The sequence below is a fragment of the Dipodomys merriami genome, unplaced genomic scaffold (assembly GCF_024711535.1).
Source record: "Dipodomys merriami isolate MVZ:Mamm:240054 unplaced genomic scaffold, mDipMer1.0.p SCAF_8, whole genome shotgun sequence".
NCBI classification, from domain to species: domain Eukaryota; kingdom Metazoa; phylum Chordata; class Mammalia; order Rodentia; family Heteromyidae; genus Dipodomys; species Dipodomys merriami.
In genome coordinates, this window is record NW_027206401.1 from 11,833,038 (window position 1) to 11,859,299 (window position 26,262).

The 26,262-nt window shown below is 40.4% G+C and overlaps 1 protein-coding gene across 1 annotated transcript; it reads left to right on the forward strand.

The window, feature by feature from the left end:
- The first annotated feature begins 369 nt into the window (after positions 1–369).
- Katna1 (katanin catalytic subunit A1) lies at positions 370–24,942 on the forward strand. Its single transcript, XM_070010992.1, has 11 exons — positions 370–509; positions 6,933–7,107; positions 8,615–8,772; positions 10,590–10,770; positions 13,724–13,845; positions 14,980–15,085; positions 17,329–17,487; positions 22,275–22,401; positions 22,805–22,939; positions 23,192–23,318; positions 24,584–24,942. Exons 2-11 carry the CDS (start codon positions 6,946–6,948, stop codon positions 24,780–24,782), a joined length of 1,476 nt encoding a protein of 491 aa, XP_069867093.1. The 5' UTR covers positions 370–509; positions 6,933–6,945; the 3' UTR covers positions 24,783–24,942.
- The last annotated feature ends 1,320 nt before the right edge of the window (positions 24,943–26,262 follow it).

The window sequence follows — 26,262 nt, forward strand, 5'->3', positions numbered from 1 at the left end:
GGGGTGGGAGGGAGAGTACCTGGAAAGACACAAATGCACACGTTGTGGTGCTTTTCGGGTCGCCACCTCAGCCACGCGTCTGTCCCGGGAGGTAGTGCGAAGTGCGCAGGCGCGTCCCCGGACACTGACCACGCCTCCTCGAGGACCACGGCCTCTGCCGGCCACACCCCCTTGTCTGTCTCTAGCCGACGCGCGCTCACGCCGCCTGACGTGCTCGTTCCCGGGGCGTCGCCCGGCGTACGCCTGAGCGGCGGCGGAGGCTGCCCCCGGCACCGGAAGTCACTCCCGTGGGTTTGACTTCAAATTCTCCCGGAGCTGTGGCGGCGCCGGGAGGTGGGGTGGGGGGGTGGGTAGGGGCTGTGGGTTGAAGCCGGCAGTGCTGGGCCGGCGAGGGAGAGGGGGTGGTGGAGGTTGGGCAGGCCGTCCTTCCTCGCCGCCCGAAGCCCGGCTCGGCCCTTGCTCCTCCGCCCGGCTGTGGGCGGCTTCCCGAGGCGTCTCGGCCTCCCTAGGTGAGTGCTGCGGGACCGGGCCCCCGATGGCGGCCGGCCGGCCCGGGGACTGTGGTGGCCTGTGGTGGACGTCCGTGGGGGTGGCCCGCCGTGCACACTGCCCTTGCCTGTGCTCGGCCCTTGCTGTTGTCGCCGGCCCCTGCGGCTCAGGTGACCAGATCCCCTCGGTCGGGCCCAGCCGGGCCTGTGGGCGGGGGCCGCTGCCCGTCCGTCTGGGCGTCGCCGGGTGTTTCGGGTCGTGTGTGTGGGGGGGCGGCCCTTTCCAGAATCCGTCCACGTCGCCCACCTCCAAACCCCGACAGCTCTCTGGCAGTCCGTGGTGTGGGCGAGATGTCACGTCGCGGCGTGGGCGGGAGCCCAGCGCCCTCCGCAAGGCCGCGGGCCCCTTCTGAATGGTCTCGGTGGGCGCGGTGGAGACCACGCCCCCGCCCACCCGCCCGCAGCTTTTGCTTCACGGGGTAAAGGGATGGCCCTGCTAGAGACAGTCGTGATCCGTAAGTGCCCCTGGCCCTTACATAATAATAACCACAGTTCACTCCCCACAGCGAATCGCCCTTGTTTATAGTAACTCCTAACTTTTAGTAGCATCGCCGTGCTCCCTTTCTCCGAGAACGCTCATGTTGTGCCTTGTCCCCTTAGAAATCAGATCTTCAGCCACTGCTGGAAACATTACTGATATTTTAGAATGTGTGAGAAACATCAGTCATCTTAGCAGCTGTTGAGAAACACTCTTGTAATGTTGTGTGGGCTTAAATGTCTCAATGTCTCGCCCTATTTTCTTTTCCGAAGGAGATTATTTTTGCAATCAGTAAATTCTTACACCAGGATACAACGAGCAAACTTTTGTTCCATGCTAACATTTGGCAACTTAAGCCTACACCATGCCTTAAAAAAAAACAAAAGCAGTGCTGGCTCATCAACTTTCAACATTGTTAGATCGTGAAGAGTTATATAAAGCTCCATGCTATTCACTATTCAAAAAGCCATTATATTTTTATATGTATATAGCCTTGAAGGGATTCTGTAACTTTTTTAGTAAATTAGCATCTAGTTTTCATATCCCACAGATGATCATCTTGAAAATTGCTTTGAGCCTATTGTTACCTTGAAAAGTCACTCAGGTTGTTTTACTGCAATACCTTGAGGAGGATGCCAGGTTATTTTTTGTTTGTTTGTTTTGGGCAATACTGGATTTGAATTCAGGAATTTAGTCCTGCAAGGAAGACACTTTACCCCTTGAACCATATCCCAGTCCTTTTTGCTTAGGTAATTTTGGGCATTGAGTCTACCATTCTTCCTCCAAGATCAGCCTGGGACCTCCCAATAGCTGGAATCACAGGTGCTCACTGCTGTGTCGAGCCTGTTTGTTTAGATGGGTGTCTCAAAACTTTTTGCTGGGGCTGGCCTCAAACATCCACCCTTCTGATCTCCACCTCCTGAGTAGCTGAGGTTATATAGCCTTGATCTATCTTGCCCAGTGCTAAGTTGTTTTTCCTTTCTGGTCCTGGGGCTAGAACTTAGCTCCTGTCCCTGAACCTCTTTGTGGTCAAGGCTAACAGTCTACCACTTGAGCCCCAGCACCACTTCCTTTTATTTTTGTAGTTTATTGGAGATAAGATTCTCACAGGACTTTTCTGCCCAGGCTGGCTTTGAACCATGATCCTCAGATCTCAGCTTCTTGAGTAGCTAGGATTATAGGTGTGAGCCACCAGCTCCCAGCCTACACAATTGGATTTTATGGTTATGTTTTGAAATAAAAAGTTTAATATTTTTTAAACATTTTTAGGTTTCCAACAGTGAAACTGAATTTTTTTGTTTGTACTTTAATTACATTCTAGGCTTGTTTCAGAGTAAATAGATAAATAGCTTTCCACTAAATTTCAAGAATTTCATGTTTTAATTGTCTTATTTAAGTCTTTAGCTTAATCTTTGCAATTCAGCTTACTATTGTCATCATTTTATCTTCAAAGAAATTCCTTGCTACTAAGGTGGTGCTTAAATATTTCTTCTTTTTTTTTTTTTTTTGTCGGTCGTGGGGCTTGAACTCTGGGCCTGGGCACTGTCCCTCAGCTCTTCAGCTCTAGGCGAGTGCTCTACCACTTGAGCTACAGTGCCACTTCCGGTTTTCTGGTGATTTATTGGAGATAGAAGTCTCACAGTCTCTCCTGCCCGGGGCTGGCTTTGAACCGCGATCCTCAGATCTCAGCCTCCTGAATAGTTAGGATTACAGGCATGAGCCACCAGCGCCCGGCTTTAAATATTACTTATATGAATGACCTATGATCAGTATAGTAAAAGCTGCAGTATTGGTGAAACCCAGCCTAAGATTTCATAAAAAATGTAAATGGATGTGGTGTCTTTTTAGGTATGAAATACTGGAGGGCCTAGAATTTATTGCTTAGGGAGAGCAAAAAGATTTTAGGATTATGCCAGGTGTCCGTGGATCATATCTGTAATCCTGGCTACTTAGGAGGCTGAGACCTGAGGATCACGTTCAAAGCCAGCCCGGGCAGGAAACTCCTTGACATGACTCTTATCTCCAATAAACCATTCAGAAAACTAGAAGTAGCACTGTGGCTCAAGTGGTAGAGCACTTGCCTTGAGCTGAAGAGCTGAGCGATAGTGCCCAGGCCCAGAGTTCAAGCCCCACGATTGACCCCCCCAAAAAAATCTTAATACTTAGAAATTTAGATATAGTATCTTTTTTTCAGATCATTTTGATCACTTATAATTGAGATTTTAATCATTAAATACTAAAATTAGGATTTTAATATTTTAAAAAATGTTACTTGAGGAAGTGGCACTGTAGCTCAAGTGGTAGAGCGCTTGCCTTGAGCTGAAGAGCTGAGGGACAGCGCCCAGGCCCAGAGTTCAAGCCCCACGACCGACAAAAAAAAAAAAAAAAATGTTACTTGAATTAAAACTTTGTTGTATCTTGCTGTTTAAATAACAGTATGTTACATTGCCTAAGATTATTTCTTTCACTAATAATCTGTATAGCCAAGATTTTAAATTGTGAAGTAATCATTTTTACGATTTTTTTTGGTGGGGTGGCCAATACTAGGGCTTGGACTCAGCCTGGGCACTATCCCTTAGCATTGAGCACTGTATTCACTTTTGTTTTTTGGGTTTTTTTTAGAGATTGCCTAAGAAAAAGAATTAGCTTTTTCTTCTTCTTTTGTGCTTGTACTAGTGCTAGAACTCAGGGCCTGGACCCTGTTCCTTTTTTTTTGTGCTATGCTGGTGCTCTGGTTACTTGAACCATAGCTCCATTTCTGGATTTTTGATGGTTAATTTCAGAGTTTTAGATTTGTTTGCCTTCCAACAGGGATCCTCAGATCTCAGGCTCTGGAGTAGGATTACAGGTGGGAGCCATTAGCACCTGCTGAAAGAATTATTTTTCTGTAGCATTTGGTGAACTAAGAGTACTTTTATATATTATATTATATATTTATATTATATATATATATATTATATTATATATATATATTATATATATATTATATATTATAATATATATTATATATTATATATTTGATAGCCAAGGGTTTTTCCCGGTCTTTTGTTATGATGTGGCCTTGGACTGATTTTTTTTTTTTTTTTTGTTTTTTTTGTGGGGCCTGAACTCTGGGCCTGAGTGCTGTCCCTCAGCTCTTCAGCTCAAGGTTAGCACTCTACCACTTGAGCCAGAGCGCCATTTCGGCTTTTTTTTTCTGCTTATGTGGTGCTGAGGAACCGAACCCAGGGCCTCATGCATACAGGGCAAGCACTCTACCACTAAGCCACCTTCCCAGCCCTGGACTGATTTTTACATTTGTATTTCTTAGAAAAATTTCAGCTCTTTGGCTACTAAGGAATTTATATGATTTAAAAGGGAAGTTCAAAGCATATAAGCCTTAAAGAAGTCCAGAGTAATCAGCCATTGAATCATGACTATCAAAATAAAACGTGAAGATCACCTGTAAATATAAGTAACAATTGAATGTAATCTATTTTATTTTATTTTTTAAAGTGGAAGAAAGGATAGACAGATCTGGAGAGGGTCTATTAAGGAAAAGAGAAAAAGAAATGAGAGTCCTCATATCCAAGCCCAGCCAGGTTCTCTGTATACTTTCAACAGCTGTCCCCAGTTATACTCTTCCAACACTGTTGACCAGAGTAGTGTCCTGCTGCTGGGGCAAGGATGGCTTCAGAGCAGAAGGAATTAATTGAGAATCAAGCAGTAATCTTAGCTTGATAAGGATGTGCTGAGGATCAAGGAATGTGAGTGTTAAGGGTAAGGAAATGGACCAAGCTATCTTGTCTTTGTGGTTAAGACAAGACCAGTGGCTAACACCTGTAATCCTAGCTACTCAGGAGGCTCAGATCTGAGGATGGAGGTTAGAAGCTATCCCACATAGGAAAGTCCATAAGACTACAGAAGTAGAGCTGTGGCTCAAGTGGCACAGTGCCACCCTTGAGGGGAAAAGCTAAGGGACAGGGTAGGCCCAGGACTAGCCCCAGGACAGTTCAAGCCCCAGGACTAGCATCGAACAAACAAAAGCAAAACAAGAGCCCTCTTCACTATTTAACTGAGGACTTGCCTTAGTAAATGGAATATGTCATGTGTTAACACTAAGTAACCCTAGCAGCTCATTCACCACTGTTTTGGACTTGCTTTTATTTTATTCTCAGAGTCACAACTGTAATCATTGCCTTCCTCAAAACATGCAGTGGATCGGTGGCTCAAGTGGTAGAATGCTAGCCTTGAGCAGAAGAAGATCAGGGACAGGCATAGCCATAATTTAAGCCCCAGGACTTGGAAGAAAAAAAAAAAAAGAACGTACTATAACCACATATCCATACAATCTAACTGCTAAGATTAGACAAGCTTCTCATGTATAAAAGGTTTCAGAAAGGATAAACTTAACATTTATTGAAGACTTACTCTTTGTTAGGTAGTGTGGTATCAATATCTGTAGTCTGGCCTTGAATTCAGATTACCAAGTGCTAAGATTATAAGTGTGCTGTCACGCTTGGTACCAGGTGCTGTAGACAATTATTCTTTACCGTGAAATTTGTGCAAGTATTAATATATTAATTTTATTTATTTAAAAACAGGCTTAGAAAAACATTAAAGGACTTGAACAATGTCTTTTAACCAAGATTTTTTCTAATTTCAAAACACATATGCCTTCTACTTATTTGTACTTACTCCAAAATTACATCTAGCATCCAGCACTGTGTCTGTTAATAAACTTTGTGTTAAAATGTCAAGGCCAGCTGGGTGTGGTAGCCTATATCTAAAATCAGAGATTGGGAAGATTAAAGTTTGAGGCCAGCCTGGGCAAAAAGTTAACAAGACTCCAACCAATTAAAAAAAAAAAAAGCTGGGCATGATGGCATATCATTGTTATCCTAGCTACCTGGGAAGGGAAAGTATAAATAAAAAAATGTAAATAGAAAGATTGTGGTCAAAGCTACTAGAAAATAAAAAGCTTTATCTCTAAAGAAGAAAATTAGCTGGACAATTAGAAAATACCTGATGCTAGAGAGTGGGCCTGTTTCCCTGAACACATGGACAGATGTTTAGCTATTGATCTATATTCCCAGTCCAGTGGTAAGAAACTGTGTATTAGTCTGCTACTACTAATCTTGCTATACTTCAACTAGAAGTCATTAAAACTTCCTATCATTGACTTGGCCTCAGATAAGCAAATTCCAGTGCAGAATCATAGAAATATAAAAAAAAAAAGAAAAGAGACGTCTCCAGAAGTCAACAATTCCACATAAGGAATTTTATGATAAGGAAGTGAATTAAGTCCCAAGGAACTAAAAAAGAATGATTATAAAAGAATAACCAATGAAATTAAAAAGGACACAACCAATGGGGAAAAAAAAAACACCTGAATTAATTCTAAGACAATAAAAATGAATGACTGAATGAAATAAGGAAGACAATGCAGGATATATGAAAGAGGATTTTGTTAAAGACAGAAGTCCTGTGAAAAATAAAATTGAAATTCTGGAAAATCAAATGAAATTACAAAAAACAAAACTAAGTTGATGGTTTCATCCAGAGACTTTGGTAGAAAAATGAGTTTTGTCTTGAAAACTCATGGTAGATGATTAGGACATAGACTAAACTTAGTCTAATAGAGATAAGACTATAAATGTAGAGTAACTGTAGACATACTTTAAGATGAAAGTCATACCAGAGGACTTCACCTGAGGAAACATTTATTTTGAACTAAGGAATTCCTTAAATAGATGACTGAGAGAACTAAAACAAGACAGATATTTAAGAACAGGAAATGTTTCCTGTCTAGAGGCAGAATGTGTCCTATATGGTTGTGAGTTTCTTGAGGAAGCCCTGAAAAGAATACTTTAAAAAAATGTTTATGGTATATATTTCTATGTATATAATGTTTCTTTCTTTTGTAGGGTACATTGGAGTATGAGTCTACTTATGATTAGTGAGAATGTGAAATTGGCTCGTGAATATGCATTGTTGGGAAACTATGACTCTGCAATGGTGTATTATCAGGGAGTTCTTGACCAAATGAACAAGTATCTATACTCGGTCAAAGATACATACCTCCAGCAGAAATGGCAACAGGTAAGAATCGTGTCTGCTGCAAATTTTAATAGTATTCATGAGAAGATTTAGATTTATCATTCATGTTTCATATACACACAATATGATTTATTACATGAATTTGTATACAGTGCTGCTTGAAACATATTAGTAATGGTCCTTTTTACTTTTTTTTTTTTTTTATTTTGGTCGGTCATGGGGCTTGAACTCTGGGCTTGGGCGCTCTCCCTGCACTCTTCAGCTCAAGGCAAGCACTTTACCTCTTGAGCTACAGCGCCACTTCCGGTTTTCTAGTGGTTTATTGGAGATAAGAGTCTCATGGACTTTCCTGCCCGGGCTGGCTTTGAACCATAATCCTCAGATCTCAGCCTCCTGAGTAGCTAGGATTACAGACATGAGCAACTGGCGCCCGACTTGAGCTCCTTTTTTAATTATCTTTGTCTGTGTGTGTGAGTATGCATAAACTCAGGGCCTTAGCCTTATGCCTAAGCATACCATGAGCTGACCCTCTATTACTTGAGCTATATTCTGTTACTTGAGCCACACCTCCAGCCTAGCTTTTTTTGCTGGTTAATTGGAGATAGAGTTCTTTAAACTTTTCTGCTAGGCTGGCTTCCAACCTCAATTTTCAAAACTTAGCCTCCCAAGTAGCTAGGATTACAGGTGTTAGCTACTGTTCTCAATTTATTTAAAACCTTTTTCTGGCATTATTTAATTATATAAATGGTTTTTGTTGTGATATTTTACATACATGCATATAATGTACTTTGATCAAGGATCTCAAGATACGCAGTTTCAAACTGGGATCCACAGAGAGAACTTGTCTGAAAAAGGAAAAGTTAAGTAGTATAAAAGCTATCAAGGATTGCAAAAGTTTAAATTCATAGCTAATTATTTTTCCTTTTCTTTCTTTTTTTTTTTTTTTTGGCTGGTCCTGGGGCTTGGACTCAGGGCCTGAGCACTATTCCTGAGCTACTTTTGCTTAAGGTTAGCGCTCTACCACTTGAGCCACAAAACCACTTTCAGCTTTTTTGGTAATTTATTTGAGATAAGAGTCTCATGTACTTTCCTGCCTTGACTGGCTCGAACTGTGATCCTCATATCTCATCCTCCTGAGTAGCTAGGATTACAGGCATGAACCACCAGCACCGGATCTTTTCTTTTTTGTGTGTGTGGGGCTAAGTTTTAGTCAGGTTCTTGTTCTGTCTCAGCATCCTGAGTGTTGGTTTAGATTACAGGCAATATACCAGGACAAACTTTTCAATTTCTTATGCAATTTAAGAGCTGTAACTCAGTCACAGTTTAATTACCCAGGATATTTAACTTGCTTTATTAGAATTAATTTTGCAGTTGAAAACAAAGAATTACCCATTATTAAAAATTTGACAAAACATGTGGGTATGGTTTGCATAGGTATCTATATTTGATATCAAAATACAAGTTTCTAACATCTTTAACAAATAACCCTAGTTTAATCTTGGTTGATATATTTTTAAAAAATCTAAAGAGCTTTACTCTTTGAAACCAGGTTTGGCAGGAAATAAATGTGGAAGCTAAACATGTAAAGGATATCATGAAAACACTCGAGAGCTTTAAACTAGATAGCACTCCCTTGAAAGCTGCACAGCATGAGCTTCCGGCTTCTGAAGGAGAAGTCTGGTCTTTGCCTGTACCTGTTGAACGAAGGTAAGTGAGGATATTTTAAGCCAACAACTCCAAGAATTGATAGAAATGGTCATATGAATCTGGACTGGATGGCAGAGAGGCTGGGCTTGGAGGAAAGTATTGACTGAAAAGTCCTATTATAGTTTTTTGTTTTTAATAATTGTTGTATATTGCATGACTTTGTGACTTAGTCCAAGAAATGACATTTTGGCATAAATACAGTTTTGTGCTTAAGCACGAAGTAGTGGAAACAGTAGCCCATTATTAGCAGTCCAATACACATTTGGTTACTTCTACTTAGAAAAAACAATTGTTGTACATCAAAGATTAATGAAATATTAGTCTGATTGCTGAAAAACAAAAAAAAATTATCAGAGAAGAGTTTTATAAATAAATATAATACAAATACTAAATTTACATTTATCCATTGGTATATGCAATCTGATATTATTTAAGTATCATAATTATGTTTCAATTAATATTTTCTGCCATAGAACTGGAGATTAAATACACACACATATATATGTATATATACACAGGTATATATACTTGTATGTACCTACACATATACATGTGTGTATATACTTATGTGCGTGTATATATTCATATATGTATATGCATACATGTATGTATTTGTATATATACACATAAAATACCTTCCGCAAATTCTTTTAAGTATTCACAAGTGCTTACATCATTTTTTAAAATTTATTTTTGCTGGTTCTGGTCCTTGAACTCAGGGCCTGCATGCTATTCCTGATCCTCTTTGTGCTCAAGGCTTGAGCCATGGCGCCACTTCTAGCTTTTTTTTGAGTAGTTTATTAGAGATAAGAGTCTCATGGGAACTTTTCTGTCCAGGCTGGCTTCAAACTGTGATCCTTAGATCTCAGCCTTCTTAGTAGGTAGGATTACAGGTGTGAGCCACTGGCACCCAGCTTTATATCTTTTTCTTATAGAAAATGATTAAATTATTAATTGAAACATGACAATTATACCTAAAATAATACCAATTGCCTATACCAATGAATAAATGTAAATTCAGCTTTTGTATTATTTTGATTTACTTTTTTGTAAAACTCTTCTCAGATAATTGTTCTTTTTTGTTTTCCAGTAATATTTCATTTATAGTTGATGTACAACAATTGTTTTTTCTTTTTCTTTCTTTTTTTTTTTTTTTGTCAGTCATGGGGGCTGAACTCTGGGCCTGGACACTGTCCCTTGAGTTGAAGACAACTCAAGGCGAGCACCCTACCACTTGAGCCACAGCACCACTTCTGGCTTTTTTCTGCTTATGTGGTACTGAGCAATCAAATCCAGGGCCTCATGCATACGCAGCAAGTACTCTACCACTGAGCCAACTTCCCAGCCCAACAATTGTTTTTTCTTTTTTTTTTTTTTTTTTTTGTCTGTCGTGGGGCTTGAACTCTGGGCCTGGGCGCTGTCCCTCAGCTCTTCAGCTCAAGGCGAGCGCTCTACCACTTGAGCTACAGCGCCACTTCTGGTTTTCTGGTGGTTTATTGGAGATAGGAGTCTCACGGTCTTTCCTGCCCGGGCTGGCTTTGAACCGCAATCCTCAGATCTCAGCCTCCTGAGTAGCTAGGATTACAGGCGTGAGCCACCAGCGCCCGGCTCCAACAATTGTTTTTTCTAAGTAGAAGTCACCATTACCTTAATTATTTCTGAACTATAACTATACTGCCTTCCTCTTATTAAATCACCACAGCAGTTACGTCAGGTTTAAATTTTCGATTTCAACATGCTGAACTTTGTACAGTTGGGTTTTGTAGTTTTTGCCTTTATCCATATTTGAATCATGATTTTAATGGTCTTGTGTTCAGACCTTCTCCAGGACCTAGAAAACGTCAGTCTCCTCAGTATAGTGACACTAAACCACATAGTAACCGCCCAAGCACAGCTGTCAGAGCTCACCGTCCATCTGCACAAAATCATCACAATGACAGAGGGAAAGCTGTTCGTTGTCGTGAAAAGAAAGAACAGAATAAGGGAAGAGAGGAAAAGGTAAATGTTCTTGATTTTTATGAGTAAAAAATTACTTTTTAATCTTAAAAATGCTTAAAAAGTAGGCAAGTTAAAAACAATGAACACTACAAAGATTTAAGATCCAGTGATCATCAAGATTTGGTAATCAGTTTCCCAGAGTTGTTATAAAACCTTCGTCAAACTACCTTTACACTAGAATTTTTCCCATTTAATGTATTTTTGGAGCCTGGGCTCTTCCCTGAGCCTCTCGTGCTCAAGGCTAATACTCTACCACTTGGGCTACAGCACCACTTCCAGCTTTTTCTGTTTATGCAGTACTGAGGAATCAAACCCAGGGCTTCATGCATGCTAGGCAGGCACTCTACCACTGAGCCACATTCCCAGCCCTTTGGCTGCTATTTTTAACTTTGGTTTGATTTAGCCTGGCACTAGTGGCTCACATTTGTAATCTTAGCTTCTCTGGAGGCTGAGATCTGAGAATTGTGATTAGAAGTTGCAATCTTAATCTCCGATTAATCAGCAAAAGGCCATGGGTGTGAGGGTGACTGAAGTGGTAGAGCAGTGGTAGACTGAGTGGTAGAGTAAAAAAGCTAAACTGACATACAAAACTTAATAGGCTGATAGGTTCATTACACTTTGCAAAAAAGTCTTAAGAATAGTATAAAATCAAATAGTATTTTAATCTAGTTTTACCATTTGTCTAGTTGAATCCTAAAGACATACCTGATATGTCCTCATAGTTAAGATGAAGGTTTTGTATTTTGGTAGGGATATCATCAACCATGATGTTCCCTTTCAGTGTATCACATAAGAATGCATAGTATGAAAAAAAAAAAAAATGCATAGTATGTTTGTCCTTACTAGTGATCAGTTGAATTACTTGGTAAAGGTGGTGTGTGCCAGGTCTCTCCACTATAAAATTGTTTTATCACTATTTCTTTTTTTTCTTTTGGCTTTATTGGGGTTTGAACTCAATCAAGGCCTTACACTTGCTAGGTTGGCACTCTGCCACTGAGCCACACCTCCAGCTCTTTTTTGTGCTGGTTATTTTCTTTTTTCTTTCATCTTTTTTTTTGGGGGGGGGGGTACGGGTTGTGGGCCTTGAATTCTGGGCCTGCGCGCTGTCCCTCAGCTCTTCAGCTCAAGGCTAGCACTCTACCACTTGAGCCAAAACACCACTTCTGGCTTTTTTCTTTTTGCTTATGTGGTGCTGAGGAATCGAACCCAGGGCCTCATGCATGCAAGGCAAGTGCTCTACCACTGAGCCACCTTCCCAGCCCCTTTTTTTTTTTTCTTTCTTTCTTTTCTTTTATTTTTTTAATTGGTCGTGGTGCTTGAACTCTCGGCCTGAGCGCTGTCCCTCAGCTCTTCAGCTCAAGGCTAGTGCTCTACCACTTGAGCTGCAGCACCACTTCTGATTTTCTGGTGGTTTATTGGAGATAAGAGTTTCACAGCATTTCCTGCCCGGGCTGGCTTTGAACCGAGATCCTAAGATCTCAGCCTCCTGAGTAACTAGGATTACAGGCGTGAGCCACCAGCGCCGAGAATGTGCTGGTTATTTTCAAGGTAAAGCCTGCTTTATACTCATTCAGGTGTGGCTTCAAGCCTCCTACTTGTGCTACTTTGCGTCCCTAGCAATGACAGGCCACTAGGGATTACATGTACCTAACACCCAGCTGTTGGTTGAGATGCAATCTCTAGAACTTTTTTTGTCCTGGGCTGACCTTAAGCCTCTGGCACCAGGCTTGTGCAGAGGATTTTAAAGCCATTCTTCCACATCTAGTCCCTGAATAACAAACTTCTCTTCCTTTTCTTTCATCCAAGAATGTTTTGATTTCCTATATATTCCTAAAGGATTTTTTTTTTTGCCGGTCCTGGGACTTGAACTCAGGACCTGGGTGCTGTCTCTGAACCTCTTTGTACCAAAGGCTAATGCTCTACCACTTGAACCAGTGACACTTCCAACTTTTTCTGAGCAATTTATTGGAAATAGGAGTCTCACGGATTTTACTGCTGGGACTAGCTTCAAACCAGTCTTTAGGTCTCAGCCTTGTGACTAGTTAGGTTTATAGGCATGAACCACCAGCACCTGCTCCTAAATGATATTTTTCATGACTATAGAATTCTGAGTTGATAGCTCTTTTTTTTTTATTTTTTGTTTTTTTTTAAGCTCTTTTTCTTTCTTTTTTTTGGGGGGCGGGGGGACGTGGCGGTCGGTCATGGGGCTTGAACTCTGGGCCTGGGCACTGTCCCTCAGCTCTTTAGCTGAAGGCGAGCACTCTACTATTTGAGCCACAGCGCCACGTCCTATTTTCTGGTGGTTAATTGGAGATAAGCCTGGGCTGGCTTTGAACTGCGATTCTCAGACTCAGCCTCCTGAGTAGCTAGGATTACAGGCCTTAGCAAGCGGCACCCTAAGCTCTTTTCTTTGAACACTGGAAAATACTGTATCACTTTCTTCTGGACTCTGCTTTCTAAGGGAAAAAAAATCTGCTTTCAATAGAATTCTTTTTCCCTACTTGAGTGTGGTGGTAGATCTATAATCCCTGAACTAAGGAGACCAAGGCACATCTATAATCCCTGAACTAAGGAGGCCAAGGCAGGAGGATTGTTTGAAGTTAAACTGTTATACACTAGACTGTCTCAAAAAATAAGACCACCAGATGCTACTGGCACACCTCTGTAATCCTAGCTACTCAGGAGACTAAGATCCCAAGGAGCAGAGTTTGAAGCCAGTCTGGGCAGAAAAGTCTGCAAAACTCCATCTCCAAAATAACCAGCAAACAGCTAGGCATTGCTTATGTGGTAGGGTATGAAGACCTGAATTCAAATCACAAAAGTAATAAACAAAAAAGTTAAAAGGAAAAAGATACCAATTGAGTCCCATTTTATTTCTGATTCACAGAAACTTTCAGAACACAGTTTTTCAAGGAATCAAAACTCTTGATTTTTTTTTTTTCTCCTGACATAGAACAAATCACCTGCTGCAGTTTCTGAACCAGAGACAAATAAATTTGATAGCACAGGATATGACAAGGACTTAGTAGAAGCTTTGGAAAGAGATATAATTTCTCAGAATCCCAATGTCCGATGGTAAGTTATATTACAAAATAATTGGGCATGATTATGGTTTTAGGAGGGAAAATGAAACAAATATGAATGTATACTAAAGATTGTCCTTGAGGATAGAACCAGAGTCTTTGTGGTATTTCAGAACATACCATGGAATGCTACATTCCCACTTAGGTTCTACTTCTTTTTCTAAGGTTTTTTTCTTTTTAATTATTAAGTTATATATAAAATGGCAATAAGAGCACAGAGATTTTACCTTCTTTTTGAGATAACCTTTGGTAGTGGTTTATTTCCTATTAGAGCACTGATTTTCAGCATTTTAACATTATATTTAGTCAGATATGTAACCTTTCAAAATGCATTTAAAAAGCTCACTTTACCACAAAGTTAGGTATTTTGTATTAAAACAATAATGATAACTAGGTATACTTGTGAGTTATAGTTGAGAAGTTTTTGGTATTCATACGTGTACAATGAAACATTTTTGCAATACAATTGCCACACATATCATTAATAATATTCTAATGGTTGAGTTGACTTCAGACTAATTTGTGATGCTTTTAACTTCAATATTTATCTCTTAGAGTTTCAGACCTAGGCAGTGATGGCTCATGCCTATAATCCTAGCTACTTAGGAGGCTGAGATCCAAGGATAATGGTTCAAAGCTAGCCTGAGCAGGAATATATGTGAGACTCATTTCAAATTAACCACCAAAAAGCCAGAAGTTGAGCTGTGGCTTGAGCGGTAGAGAGCTTGACTGAATATCTTGACTCTGAAATGCTCCATTTAGCAAAAAGCAGGGCAGAATCCATGGCATAACTGGTAGAACACTAGCCAAATGAACAGGAGGCCTTTAATTCTGACCCCAGTACTACCAAAAGAAAAAATAAAAAAGAGGAGGAAAAGGTTATGTGTAGGTCTATGTTCTCATGAGCTAAGCTGAACACCATTCTTGCCAAGAACTGCAGACAGAGTGTGCTCTTTGTGTTTACTGGAGGACACAATAGGTCAAACCACAGTGTGATAGTTCACTAGTGCTCACCTTCTGTTCACAGTGTAAAATCATGTAAAATAGCAGTGGTTCTCAAGAGACCACAACATAGGGTCAAATATATAACCTACAAACTTAGTTGATAAAGTATCTTCTCTTTCAGGGATGATATTGCTGATTTAGTAGAAGCTAAGAAGTTGCTTAAGGAAGCCGTGGTGTTACCCATGTGGATGCCAGAATTCTTTAAGGGCATTAGGAGGCCATGGAAAGTAAGTCTATTAATCTTAAGAATCACCTGAGTAAATGACCATAAATTGACTCAGCCACTGTTTCTTCATATTTGGGAAAGCAGAGTGAGAAAAACTAAAAAGTGTTTGTTGTTTTTGTTTTGTTTGCAACAAAAGCCATTGGAAGAGTACATGATGGCACATCCCTCTAATCTCAGCTACTTGAATGATAGAGATTGGGAGGATTATGGTCAAAAGCTAGCATGGGCAAAAATAAAGTGCAGTGATACGCACCTGTAATCTAGTCAGAAGACTAACATGGGGAGTATCATAGTTCAAGGCCAGCCCAAACAAAATATTTTATGAGACCCCATCTCAATCCAAAAGCTGAGTACAGTAATTAGTTTATATATATATATATATATATATATATATATATATATATATATATATATATATATATTAGTTATATATATAAATAGGAGGGACATAATGCAGGCTGACCTCGGCAAAAAGTGACACCTATTTGAAAATTAACAGGAACAGACAAGGGCTGGGGCATGGCTTAAGTGTATAGTTACAGTGCCCTGCCTAGCAAATGTGAGGCCCTAACATCAAACATCAGAATCATCCACAAACAGAAAAAGAAAAACATAGGTGTGTTTACAAACGATGTACACAGATTTAGGATAACCATACATTTGCAGATATGACCTAGTCAGCTAATAGAAAATACTCCATTTTCATTTGTCATGTTGCAACCTATAGTCTGTATTTTTAGAATTGTGCTTTATAAATTGAGAAATAGCCAGGCATCGGTAGCTTATGTGTATAATTCTAGCTTCTCAGGAGGCTGAAATCAGGATCGAGGTTTGAAGCTGGCCTGGGCAGGAAAGTCCGTGAGACTCATTTCCACTTACCACCTGGAAGCTAGAAGTTGAGCTATGGCTCAAGTAGTAGAGTGCTAGCCTTGAGAGAAAAAAAGCTCAGGGACAGTACCCAGGCTCTGAATTCAGACCCCAGGACTGACACACAAAAAAATTTTTTTTGAGAAATATCTATATAATGAGTACTTTTTAAAGTTATTGGCTGAAGCCGGGCGCTGGTGGCTCATGCTTGTAATCCTAGCTACTCAGGAGGCTGAGATCTGAGGATCGCGGTTCAAAGCCAGCCCGGGCAGGAGAGACCGTGAGACTCCTATCTCCAATAAACTACCAGAAAACCGGAAGTGGTGCTGTAGCTCAAGTGGTACAGCGCTCGCCTAGAGCTGAAGAGCTAAGGGATAACACCCAGGCCCAGAGTTCAAGCCCCACGACCGACCAAAAAAAAACAACAAAATAAAGTTATGGGCTGATAAAAGTAAATAATAACAAAGTAAAGTCATAGGCTAGTAGGAAACTAAAAAAAAAAAAATCTTGGATTTAGAAAATGTGCCAGTGGATAACTGCTTTAAATAGTTTTGTTTGTTTGTTTTTTGGTCGTGGAGCTTGAATTCTGGGCTTGGGCACTGTCCCTGAGCTCTTCAGCTCAAGGCAAGTGCTCCACCACTTGAGCCACAACATCACTTCCAGTTTTCTTGTGGTTTATTGGAGATAAGAGTTTCACAGTCTTTCCTGCCTCGGCTGGCTTTGAACCTCCATCCTCAGATCTCAGCCTCCTGAGTAGCTAGGATTACAAGCATGAGCCACCGGCTCCTGGCTTTTTTTTTTTTTTTTTTTGTCAGTCGTGGGGCCTGACCTCTGGGCCTGGGTCCTGTCTCTCTGCTCTTCAGCTCAAGGCTAGTGCTCTACCACTTGAGCCACAGCACCAATCCTGGCTTTCTGCTTAGGTAGTGCATGAGGGCCTCATGCATGCAAGAAAAGCACTCTACCACTGAACCACCTTCCCAGCTCCACCTGGCTTAGTTTTTAAAGTCTCTTAAATGTGATAAGCAATGAAATTACTGCTATTTTTTTAAACTAATTTCTTTTATCAGAACAAAAAGTCTAGTAAGTAATATATCTAGAGGTGCTAAAAGCCCAGGCTAGTCTGGACTAGTCTATCCATAAAATAGCTGAAGTAAAAATTAAAATGGTGGGCTGGGGGCATGATTCAAGTAGTAGAGCATCCATCTAGCAAGTGTGAGACCTTAAGTTAGAACCCCAGTACCACACATAGAAAAAGTTTATAAAAGTTAAAAAGTCATTAAGGCAACAAAAAGCTGAGGCATGGTTCGAGTGGTAGAGTTCCCATCTAAAAGCATACCCCTGAAACAAGAATGGCTTACATTATTATATTCCCAACAGGGAGTGTTGATGGTTGGTCCACCTGGAACCGGAAAGACCCTTCTTGCTAAAGCAGTGGCTACAGAATGTAAGACAACATTCTTCAATGTCTCTTCATCAACTCTGACTTCCAAATACAGAGGGGAGTCTGAGAAGCTTGTTCGTCTTCTGTTTGAAATGGTGAGTGTGTAAGGCTGCTCTGAGAGTGATTCTTTGCCTGTATAAGGGGAGAGAATGTGTTGTAATGGAACTTTCTCCAGAATGTATCAGCCAGGCAGGATGACATTCTGCCCTGAGTGATTCCTGTGCCCCTGAAGTCAGCATCCTTTTTAAACATGAGGAACTTGAGTTCCTTTCTCCTTTCCTCCACAGGTAAATCATATCTGCTAGTTTCTGACCATGCTCACTTAAGAGATTAGCATTACTAATCTGTGGGTCTGAACTAATTATATGTTTTTAACTGATAAGCTTACTTATGATATAGTAAGTGCAGTATTGTAACCACCCAAAGAGGAGAATCACAAGTAGTTGTGGAATTTAGATCACTTTCAGACCAGTATACAAATGCTTTGAGGTTAATAATTACCCAGTCTTCGGGTTCATTTCTTTGCAGCTTATTTTGAGTTTCTTCTTTATTTCACCCCACAAATGTGTCAGTAGAAAAAATAATTTCTAATTCCTAGTAGTCATTTGGATTAAATTCAACCACCTTTTATACTTCAGACATCAGTAATGATCCTTGATGATTTCAGTGATTCCTCTAAGAAGTGCCTTTGTATTAGGACACAGGAACACTATCATGTAGTGACAAAGAATTGGACTAATTGTAGTGGGTGGTGCTAAGACTCTTAAGGGACTATCCTTCCTACATGCAGAGTAACCATTTGGATTATCTGTTTTCTGAAAAAGCTTCCTCCTGTTTCAGGTCTCATCTTCTTTCCTTCCTCTTGGACAATTCATAAGCCAGTAAAGTTTTACAGGTTCTTAATAGCTTATCAGTAGTCCGTGGCATAATAGGAAGCTAATGGAGAATATGTTCAATAATTTAGAAATAATTTGTTTGTTGTTGTTGAAAAGAGTATATTGAATACAGGCATTCCATAAAACATAAAATAGCTAAATAAGAATAATTGTGCTATATAACTGGTAAAGGTGGGCAATTCTCCCTTTTTCTGCGCCTTGTTTGCTCTGAGTCTATTAATATACAGTTTGCCTGTGAAACGATAGGAAGGTAAAACAAGCTAGTTCCCTGCTTAATGCAAAGTGGGACACAAGGGCTTCTCAACATTACCTACTTAAGAAACATTTGGTATATTTTCTTTTCTTTTTTTTTTTTTTTGGGGGGGGGGTCCGGTTGTGGGGCCTGAACTCTGGGCTGGGGCACTGTCCCTCAGCTCTTCAGCTCAAGGCTAGCGCTGTTCCACTTGAGCCACAGCACCAATTCCGGCTTTTTTCTTTTTGCTTATGTGGTGTTGAGGAATCGAACCCAGGGCCTCATGCATGCAAGGCAAGCACTCTACCATTGAGCTACCTTCCCCTACATTTGGTATATTTTCTAAGTTTAACCCTCCATTTCTATAGGAATGATATTTATGAAAATATTTTCTTCTGTAGGAAGAGATTTCTCACTATGTGTTAGTTTGCTTGTTTGTTTTTTCTCTCTGAATTGACAGCCTTGGCAAACTAAGCATGAGTTCTATCCCTAGCTGCACACTTTTTATAGTAAGGTTTTGAAGGGTACAACAAAGCACTTTTACTGGATTCCTTGGACCTTCTAGGGAAAAAGCTTAATCATTGTTAAGCAGTAAATCACTATTTGTCTACAGTATGTACCTTTGGTTGTACATCTGAGCACTAATGGCATGCTATAGGTGGTACCTCTGTTAATTTGCCTCAACATGAATACTGAGTTACGCCTGAGGCCTATATATTAAATTTGTTTAAATTTTGTCAATAGCTCCACGGTTTCCGCAGGACATGGTAACAAGCATGGCTGAATAGTATCCCTTAAGTTTGGTTTTACTCCTTAACTGCATTTCTTGCTCAGAATAACAGGGAAGATTATCTGACCCATTAAGAAAGAATGTAATTGTCTGATTTTTGTTGTTTTGTCAAGAACTTTTGTCAGAAACCCAGTTAGCCCTAGCCAATTTGATATATATCAGGTGGTAGTTTTCTTGAAGTCAGATCATTCTATTCCCAGTACTTGAAAAAATTAATCTTATTAATTTTGGTGCAAATTGAATTTTAATTTTTATTGATGTAAATTACACTGGTAGGTGGTTCCTAGCTAATTTTTTTTGTCGATTCTTGAACTCTGGACCTGGGCACTGTCCCTGAGCTCTTCAGCTCAAGACAAGCGCTCTACCACTTGAGCCACAGCACCATTTCCAGTTTCCTGGTGGCTAATTGGAGATAAAAGTCTCACAGACTTTCCAGCCCGGGCTGGAACCACAATCCTCACATCTCAGTCTCCTGAGTAGCTAGAATTATAGGTGTGAGCCACTAGCACCCGGCAAGCTATAATTTTGATTAAGAATTGTCTTGGATACTTTGATGAAAGTTCATTATGTCCATTTCTTTAGAAGAATAAAAATTTTATACGTAATATTCAAGTAATGACTCCTTTATTTAATTGGCTGGGTACCAGTGGTTTATACCTGTAATCCTAGCTATTCAGGAGGCTGAGACCTAAGGAATGTGGTTTGAAGCCTCCTGGGCAGGAAAGTCTGTAAGACTTATTTCCAACTAACCACCAAAAAAGTGAAGCTGTAGCTCTACCAGTCGAGTGCCAGCCTAAGTTCAAACCCTAGAACCGGAACAAAAGCAACTACACTAAGCTTGGTAGAATACTCTGTGATCCCATACTTGGGAAGCTGAGGCATAGGATCCATCAGAGATCTGAAGCTAGCTGAAGTGAGCAGTGAGACCCTGTCTTAAAACCAAATTTGGAGGGAACTGATGACTTAGAATTCCAGATTTCAACTAGAAAAGAGAGTTAGATTTAAATACTTGAATTTTCCCATTAAAGTAAAACTTAATCCATATTTTGGAGGCATAGTGTTTTCAATTAATTCCTATTAGAGGATTCTAAGGTTAATAATGATGAGGATTCTAAGGTTAACAACGATAAGAATTCATAGCTCCAAGAATTGATAGGTTAGTGGAGAACAAGTAAAGATAATGGAGGACTGAACATGACCAAAGTACTGTGTGTGAATATATCATAATGAAATCCATTGCTTTATGCAATTGATACTAATAAAGGAAAGACTTGGTATACCTGGTATGATATTATGCTCAGTCTGCAATGCTCACTTGCCACTGTGGACTTTTAAAAATGCTTTCTGTTCATCTAAATTGTTTTCTAGACATCTTGGTCATCATTTTAGGTTTAAATTTCCTTGTGTAATGATTCCTTCCTAACTCTAAATATTTGTTTTAATAATGCTTCACAATAAACTCCAGTTACTGTAGTAATTGTTTCTACAACCTCAAGAGAAGGATGATACTGCTAAGACCTATCAGTCAACTTAACTGAGACCTAATACTTAATGGGTCAGATTAATCTTCCCTGTTATTTTGAGCAAGAAATGTAGCTGATGAGCAAAAATAGCTTAAGGGATACTATTCAGCCATAAAAAGGAATGAACTGAAGGTGGGTGCTGGTGGTTCACACTTGTAATCCTAGCTACTCAGGATCTGAGATTGAGATCTGAGATCTGAGGATTGTGGTTCAAAGCCAGCCAGGGCAGGAAAGTCTGTGAGACTTTTATCTCCAGTAAACTACACAGAAAAATCCAAAGTGGTGCTGTGGCTCAAGTGGTAGTAAGCTAGCCTTTAGCCAGAGCTCAGAAATAGCACCAAGGCCCAGAATTCAAGCCCCAAGACTGAGGCGGTGGAGGGAGTGGGAGGGGGACAAGGAATGAGGTACAACAACAAGAATATGCTAAGTGAAAGAAGCCAGATACAAAAGGATTTTTATTTTGTGATTCCATTTATATGAAATACATAGATCCTAGATGATTCATACTTGAGTATGCAGGGTAGAATATGGCTGTCTCTTTAGGCCACTAATGACACACTGTGAATATACTATGAATTTTATGATATGTGAGTTGTCTCAAACCTATTAACACATATAATTGATTCTTGTAATTAACTACTTCAGAGCTGTAATCTTAGCTACCCAAGAGACTGAGATCTGAGGATCATGGATTCAAGCCAGCCCAGGCAGGAAAGTCCCTGAGACTCTTATCTCCAATTAACCACCAAAAAGCTGGAAGTGGAACTGTGACTCCAAGTCACTGCCTTGGTATAGAAAGTTCAGGGATAGCACCCAGGCCAGAGGCCCAAGGCTTGTCGCAAATGCAAAAGAAAAGTCAGTCTGATTAGTTTTTTGTAGAGCATTAGAACACTTACCAATATTTATGAGGATTCTCCTACCATAGTTGGAAGAAGCAAATTGTCATACCATGTTTAAGTGTGTAAATCTTCATTAGAAGCTATGCTTTAGTGGTTCTCATTCTTTCCTAGTCCCCCAGTATTGGGGCAAGAGGGAAAGGAGCAGCGTGTAGCCTTCCCAGCTACTTTCTTCCTTCCCCTTCCCTTTTCCCTTCCCCTTTCTTTCCTTCTCGTCCTTTTTCTTTTTTTCTTTTTTTTTTTTTTTTGGTTGGTTGTGGGGCCTGGGCACTGCCTCTTAGGTTTTTCACCCAATGCTCTCGCTTTACCACTTTGACCAACAGTGCCACTTCTGACTTTTTCTGAGTAGTTCATTGGAAGTAAAGAATCTGACTTTCCTGCTGGGCTGGCTTTGAACCATGATCCTCAGATCTCAGCCTTCTGAGTATCTAGGCATGAGCCGCTGGTGCCCTGCTCTAGCGGCTCTAAGGGGTAAACCGTAGTGTTTCTTAACAGGGAGGAGATGGTGGGGAAGCAACTTGATGTTACATATTTTCTTTCTTTAGGCTCGATTTTATTCCCCAGCCACCATATTTATTGATGAGATAGATTCCATTTGCAGTCGCCGAGGGACTTCTGAGGAGCATGAAGCAAGCAGAAGGGTGAAAGCAGAGCTGCTGGTTCAGATGGATGGTAGATACAAACCTCTGCATGGATTGACCTGGGGTGGGAGGGTAGTATATCCTGCTCTATGCCTAGTGCTAACCTATCCAATGCATTTAATCAGTGTTCATAACTCCAGATGGACCAGAGTGCCTAGAGATTTGATGGGAGTAAATATGGTACACTGGCAATAGTGACGAGTAAGAAATTATGGTCATTGATAGGATATGCTTGAGCATTTGTATTTACTGGTCTCATTTTTATCCATGGAACTGAAGTAGAAATGCATTCAGGTAAGTTGGCCTTAGGAAAGGTTATGTATATATTTGAAAAAAGTTAAATCTATTTTGAGTCATTACGTACTACTAAAACTCATTTTCCCTTGCTTATTGATTGACATATCTGTAATATCTCTCATTATTCTTCATTTCAGGTGTTGGAGGTGCCTCTGAAAATGATGACCCTTCCAAGATGGTTATGGTTCTGGCAGCTACAAATTTCCCCTGGGACATAGATGAGGCTTTAAGAAGACGTCTTGAAAAACGAATCTATATTCCTCTACCATCAGGTATTGTCATCTAAATCTTGTCCGAAAGTTCCTGTTAATCCATTTATGTGATAATCTTCCTTGAAAAGACAAATGTAGGCTGTTTTTCCTTGTATTTCTTGGTAATTTAAGGTGCAGAAGGGAATATACCTCTTGACATTTTAACCAACAGAGTTCTAAAAATTAGAAAACAACTTATACAAGATAGACTTGAGAAAAAAATAATACACTGTGCTTAATGGCTTACATTTTAAAATGTGTTTCTACCATTAGCAAAAGGCAGGGAGGAGTTACTACGAATAAGTCTGCGTGAGCTGGAATTGGCTGAGGATGTTAACCTTACAAGTATAGCTGAAAACATGGAAGGTTATTCAGGTGCGGACATTACCAATGTGTGCAGGTATGTATTATGTGGAAACTAAAGATTTTGTGAGTATAAATTTGTGTATTATGACGTTTTTATGCCACAGTAAGATAGATAAAAGAGTAGAGCCAGGTATGGTGGTCATGCCTATAGCCCAGCAGTCAGGAAGTTGAGACAAGAGGATTTGGAATTTGAGGATAGACTGGCTACATGCTGAGGCTGTCTTTAAAAAAAAGAAATACAGCCGGGCGCCGGTGGCTCAGGCCTGTAATCCTAGCTACTCAGGAGGCTGAGATCTGAGGATCACGGTTCAAAGCCAGCCCGGGCAGGAAAGTCCGTGAGACTCTTATCTCCAATAAACCACTAGAAAAACGGGAAGTGGCGCTGTGGCTCAAGAGGTAGAGCGCTCGCCTTGAGCTGAAGAGCTGAGGGACAGCGCCCAAGCCCAGAGTTCAAGCCCCATGACAGACAAAAAGAAAAAAGAAATAGAGATCCATGTGACAGGGTTGCAGGTGCTGGTAAGATATTTGAGTATCTTGCATGTGAGTAAAGTATCTATAGTTTACTTGAAAGCTGTTTGTTCATGAAGCTCATATTAGAACAATTGGGTAAAAATGTTTTATCTTGGATTTAAGGTTATTGGTGCATTTCACTGTACTGGTATTTGGGAAATGACTGTGACATACCCACAGAGCACAGTTAACATTTGTGTGTGCAATGAGCATATCCTAATGGAGTGAGAATAGGAGTAAAACAAAAACTGACTTCAGTCCTAGCTTGTCCTAATATAAGTCTTGGCAGAAGCCTCTTAGCACTGGCTTCCTGTCTCTAACATGAGCTCAGCACTAGATCAAAGAACATGTGCACTTGTGAGGCTGCTAAGTCACTGTCCCTTGCTAACCTGGTGGCTGCAGTTAAGGATGAATCATTAAATGGAAGACATACTTGAGTATGAAGTTATATAGTAGTGAGGCAAAGGAGAAATTACCTGATTCAATCATGTGTTAGCTGGGATTATAAAGATGTACTACCATACCCAGCTTGTTCTTTATTTTACTTTTGCTCAGGCTAGCCTCACACCAGGACCCTTCTGTTCTATACCTCACTCATACAAGCTGCAATTACAGTGCTACCACATCCAGCCATTCATCTCTTCTTATAGAGCAATACCTAATTTTCTAATTAATGTATCTCTTCTGTCTGTGATGCTTACTCTTTATTGTGCACTCATAATAATACATGCATAATTTTTATTCAATCAAAACAACAGTTTTTGGCTTTCTTTTTAACTTAAAACATAGGGATGCATCCCTGATGGCAATGAGAAGGCGTATTGAAGGTCTGACCCCCGAAGAAATCCGAAACCTTTCAAGAGAAGAAATGCACATGCCCACAACTATGGAGGATTTTGAAATGGCTTTAAAGAAGGTGTCTAAATCAGTATCTGCAGCAGATATCGAGAGATACGAGAAGTGGATTTTTGAGTTTGGATCATGCTGACATCTCACATGTACACTGTGAGAAACCCGCCTTAAGTCTTTTTCTGAAAAATTAAATGTAGTGTTTCACTGCACTGAGTGCTATATTTTTTTAAACTTTCATAATGGTAACATTGAAAAATTTCTTATGATTCTGAATAAAGGCATTTTTTTAAGCGGTACATTTCTTTCACTTTTTTTTTTTTTTTTTTTTGGTCAGTTATGGGCTTGAACTCTGGGGCTGAGCGCAGTCCCTCAGCTCTTCAGCTCAAGGCTAGCGCTCTACCACTTGAGCCACAGCGCCACTTCGGCTTTTTCTGTTTATGTGGTGCTGAGGAATCGAACCCACGGCCTTATGCATGCAAGGCAAGCATTCTACCACTGAGCTACCTTCCCAGCCCCTTCTTTTTCTTTTAGCACTGTCTGATTTCCATGTCACTGACCACAGAGGTTAGAACACAGGTATCTTTTTTAATGGAAAATTACTAGACAAGTAAGTAGCTAAATAAAGCATAGATTCCTATCCTTCCCGCATTGTGTCATGGTAGCTTCCCTTGTCTTTCTGGGAGAGTAAGACTCTTCACTTCAGTGTGAATTTAAAGGAGGAAAATAGGTCCAGTCTTGTCTGAGCATTCTGCCTACATAAGAGGCTGTGTTATGTGTAGGTAGGTATTACATGGTACTGTAGCCCAACATGCCAGTGAATAGTATTTTTTAAAAAGTTACTAAATGGGGGCTGGGAAGTTGGCTCAGTGGTAGAGCGCTTGCCTTGCATGCCTGAGGCCCTGGGTTCGATTCCCAGCACCACATAAGCAAAAAAGCCGGAAGTGGCGCTGTGGCTCAAGTGGTAGAGCACTAGCCTTGAGCTGAAGAGCTGAGGGACAGTGCCCAGGCCCAGAGTTCAGGCCCCACGACTGGACCCCAAAAAAAAAAAAAAAAAAAGCACTTGTATAGCCGGGCGCTGGTGGCTCACGCCTGTCATCCTAGCTACTCAGGAGGCTGAGATCTGAGGATCGCGGTTCAAAGCCAACCCGGGCAGGAGAGACCGTGAGACTCCTATCTCCAATAAACCACCAGAAAACCGGAAGTGGCACTGTAGCTCAAGTGGTAGAGCGCTCGCCTTGAGCTGAAGAGCTGAGGGACAGTGCCCAAGCCCAGAGTTCGAGCCCCACGGCCGACCAAAAAAAAAAAGTTACTAAATGGCCTGGAGTATGGGTTTAAATAGAAGCTATTTGGCAAGCATGAAGCTCTCTCTTGGCATACCAATTTTCAGTAGGAAAATTCCTACTGAAAGGTAGTAAATGAAAAACAAGTTCATAATATAAAATTTTTGAGGTAAATAGTAAAAAAAAAACCCATACTGGCCTTGGGAAAAAAATTTGAGGTAAGATTCCCATGTATGACTTTAAAAGAAAATAACATATTATATCCCAACCACAGAAAAGAAAGCAGATTCAAGGAGACTGGCTTCCTTACTGTGGTTCAAGTTTTTCTGGAAAGGA

What these genes read in the sequence shown, in the direction of transcription:
- Katna1 (XM_070010992.1), top strand. Translation starts at nt 6,946, where the DNA reads ATGAGTCTACTTATGATTAGTGAGAATGTGAAATTGGCTCGTGAATAT. An exon ending in CTATATTCCTCTACCATCAG is followed by an intron (nt 22,940 to 23,191) that starts GTATTGTCATCT and finishes TTCTACCATTAG; the next exon opens with CAAAAGGCAGGGAGGAGTTA. An exon ending in GACATTACCAATGTGTGCAG is followed by an intron (nt 23,319 to 24,583) that starts GTATGTATTATG and finishes CTTAAAACATAG; the next exon opens with GGATGCATCCCTGATGGCAA.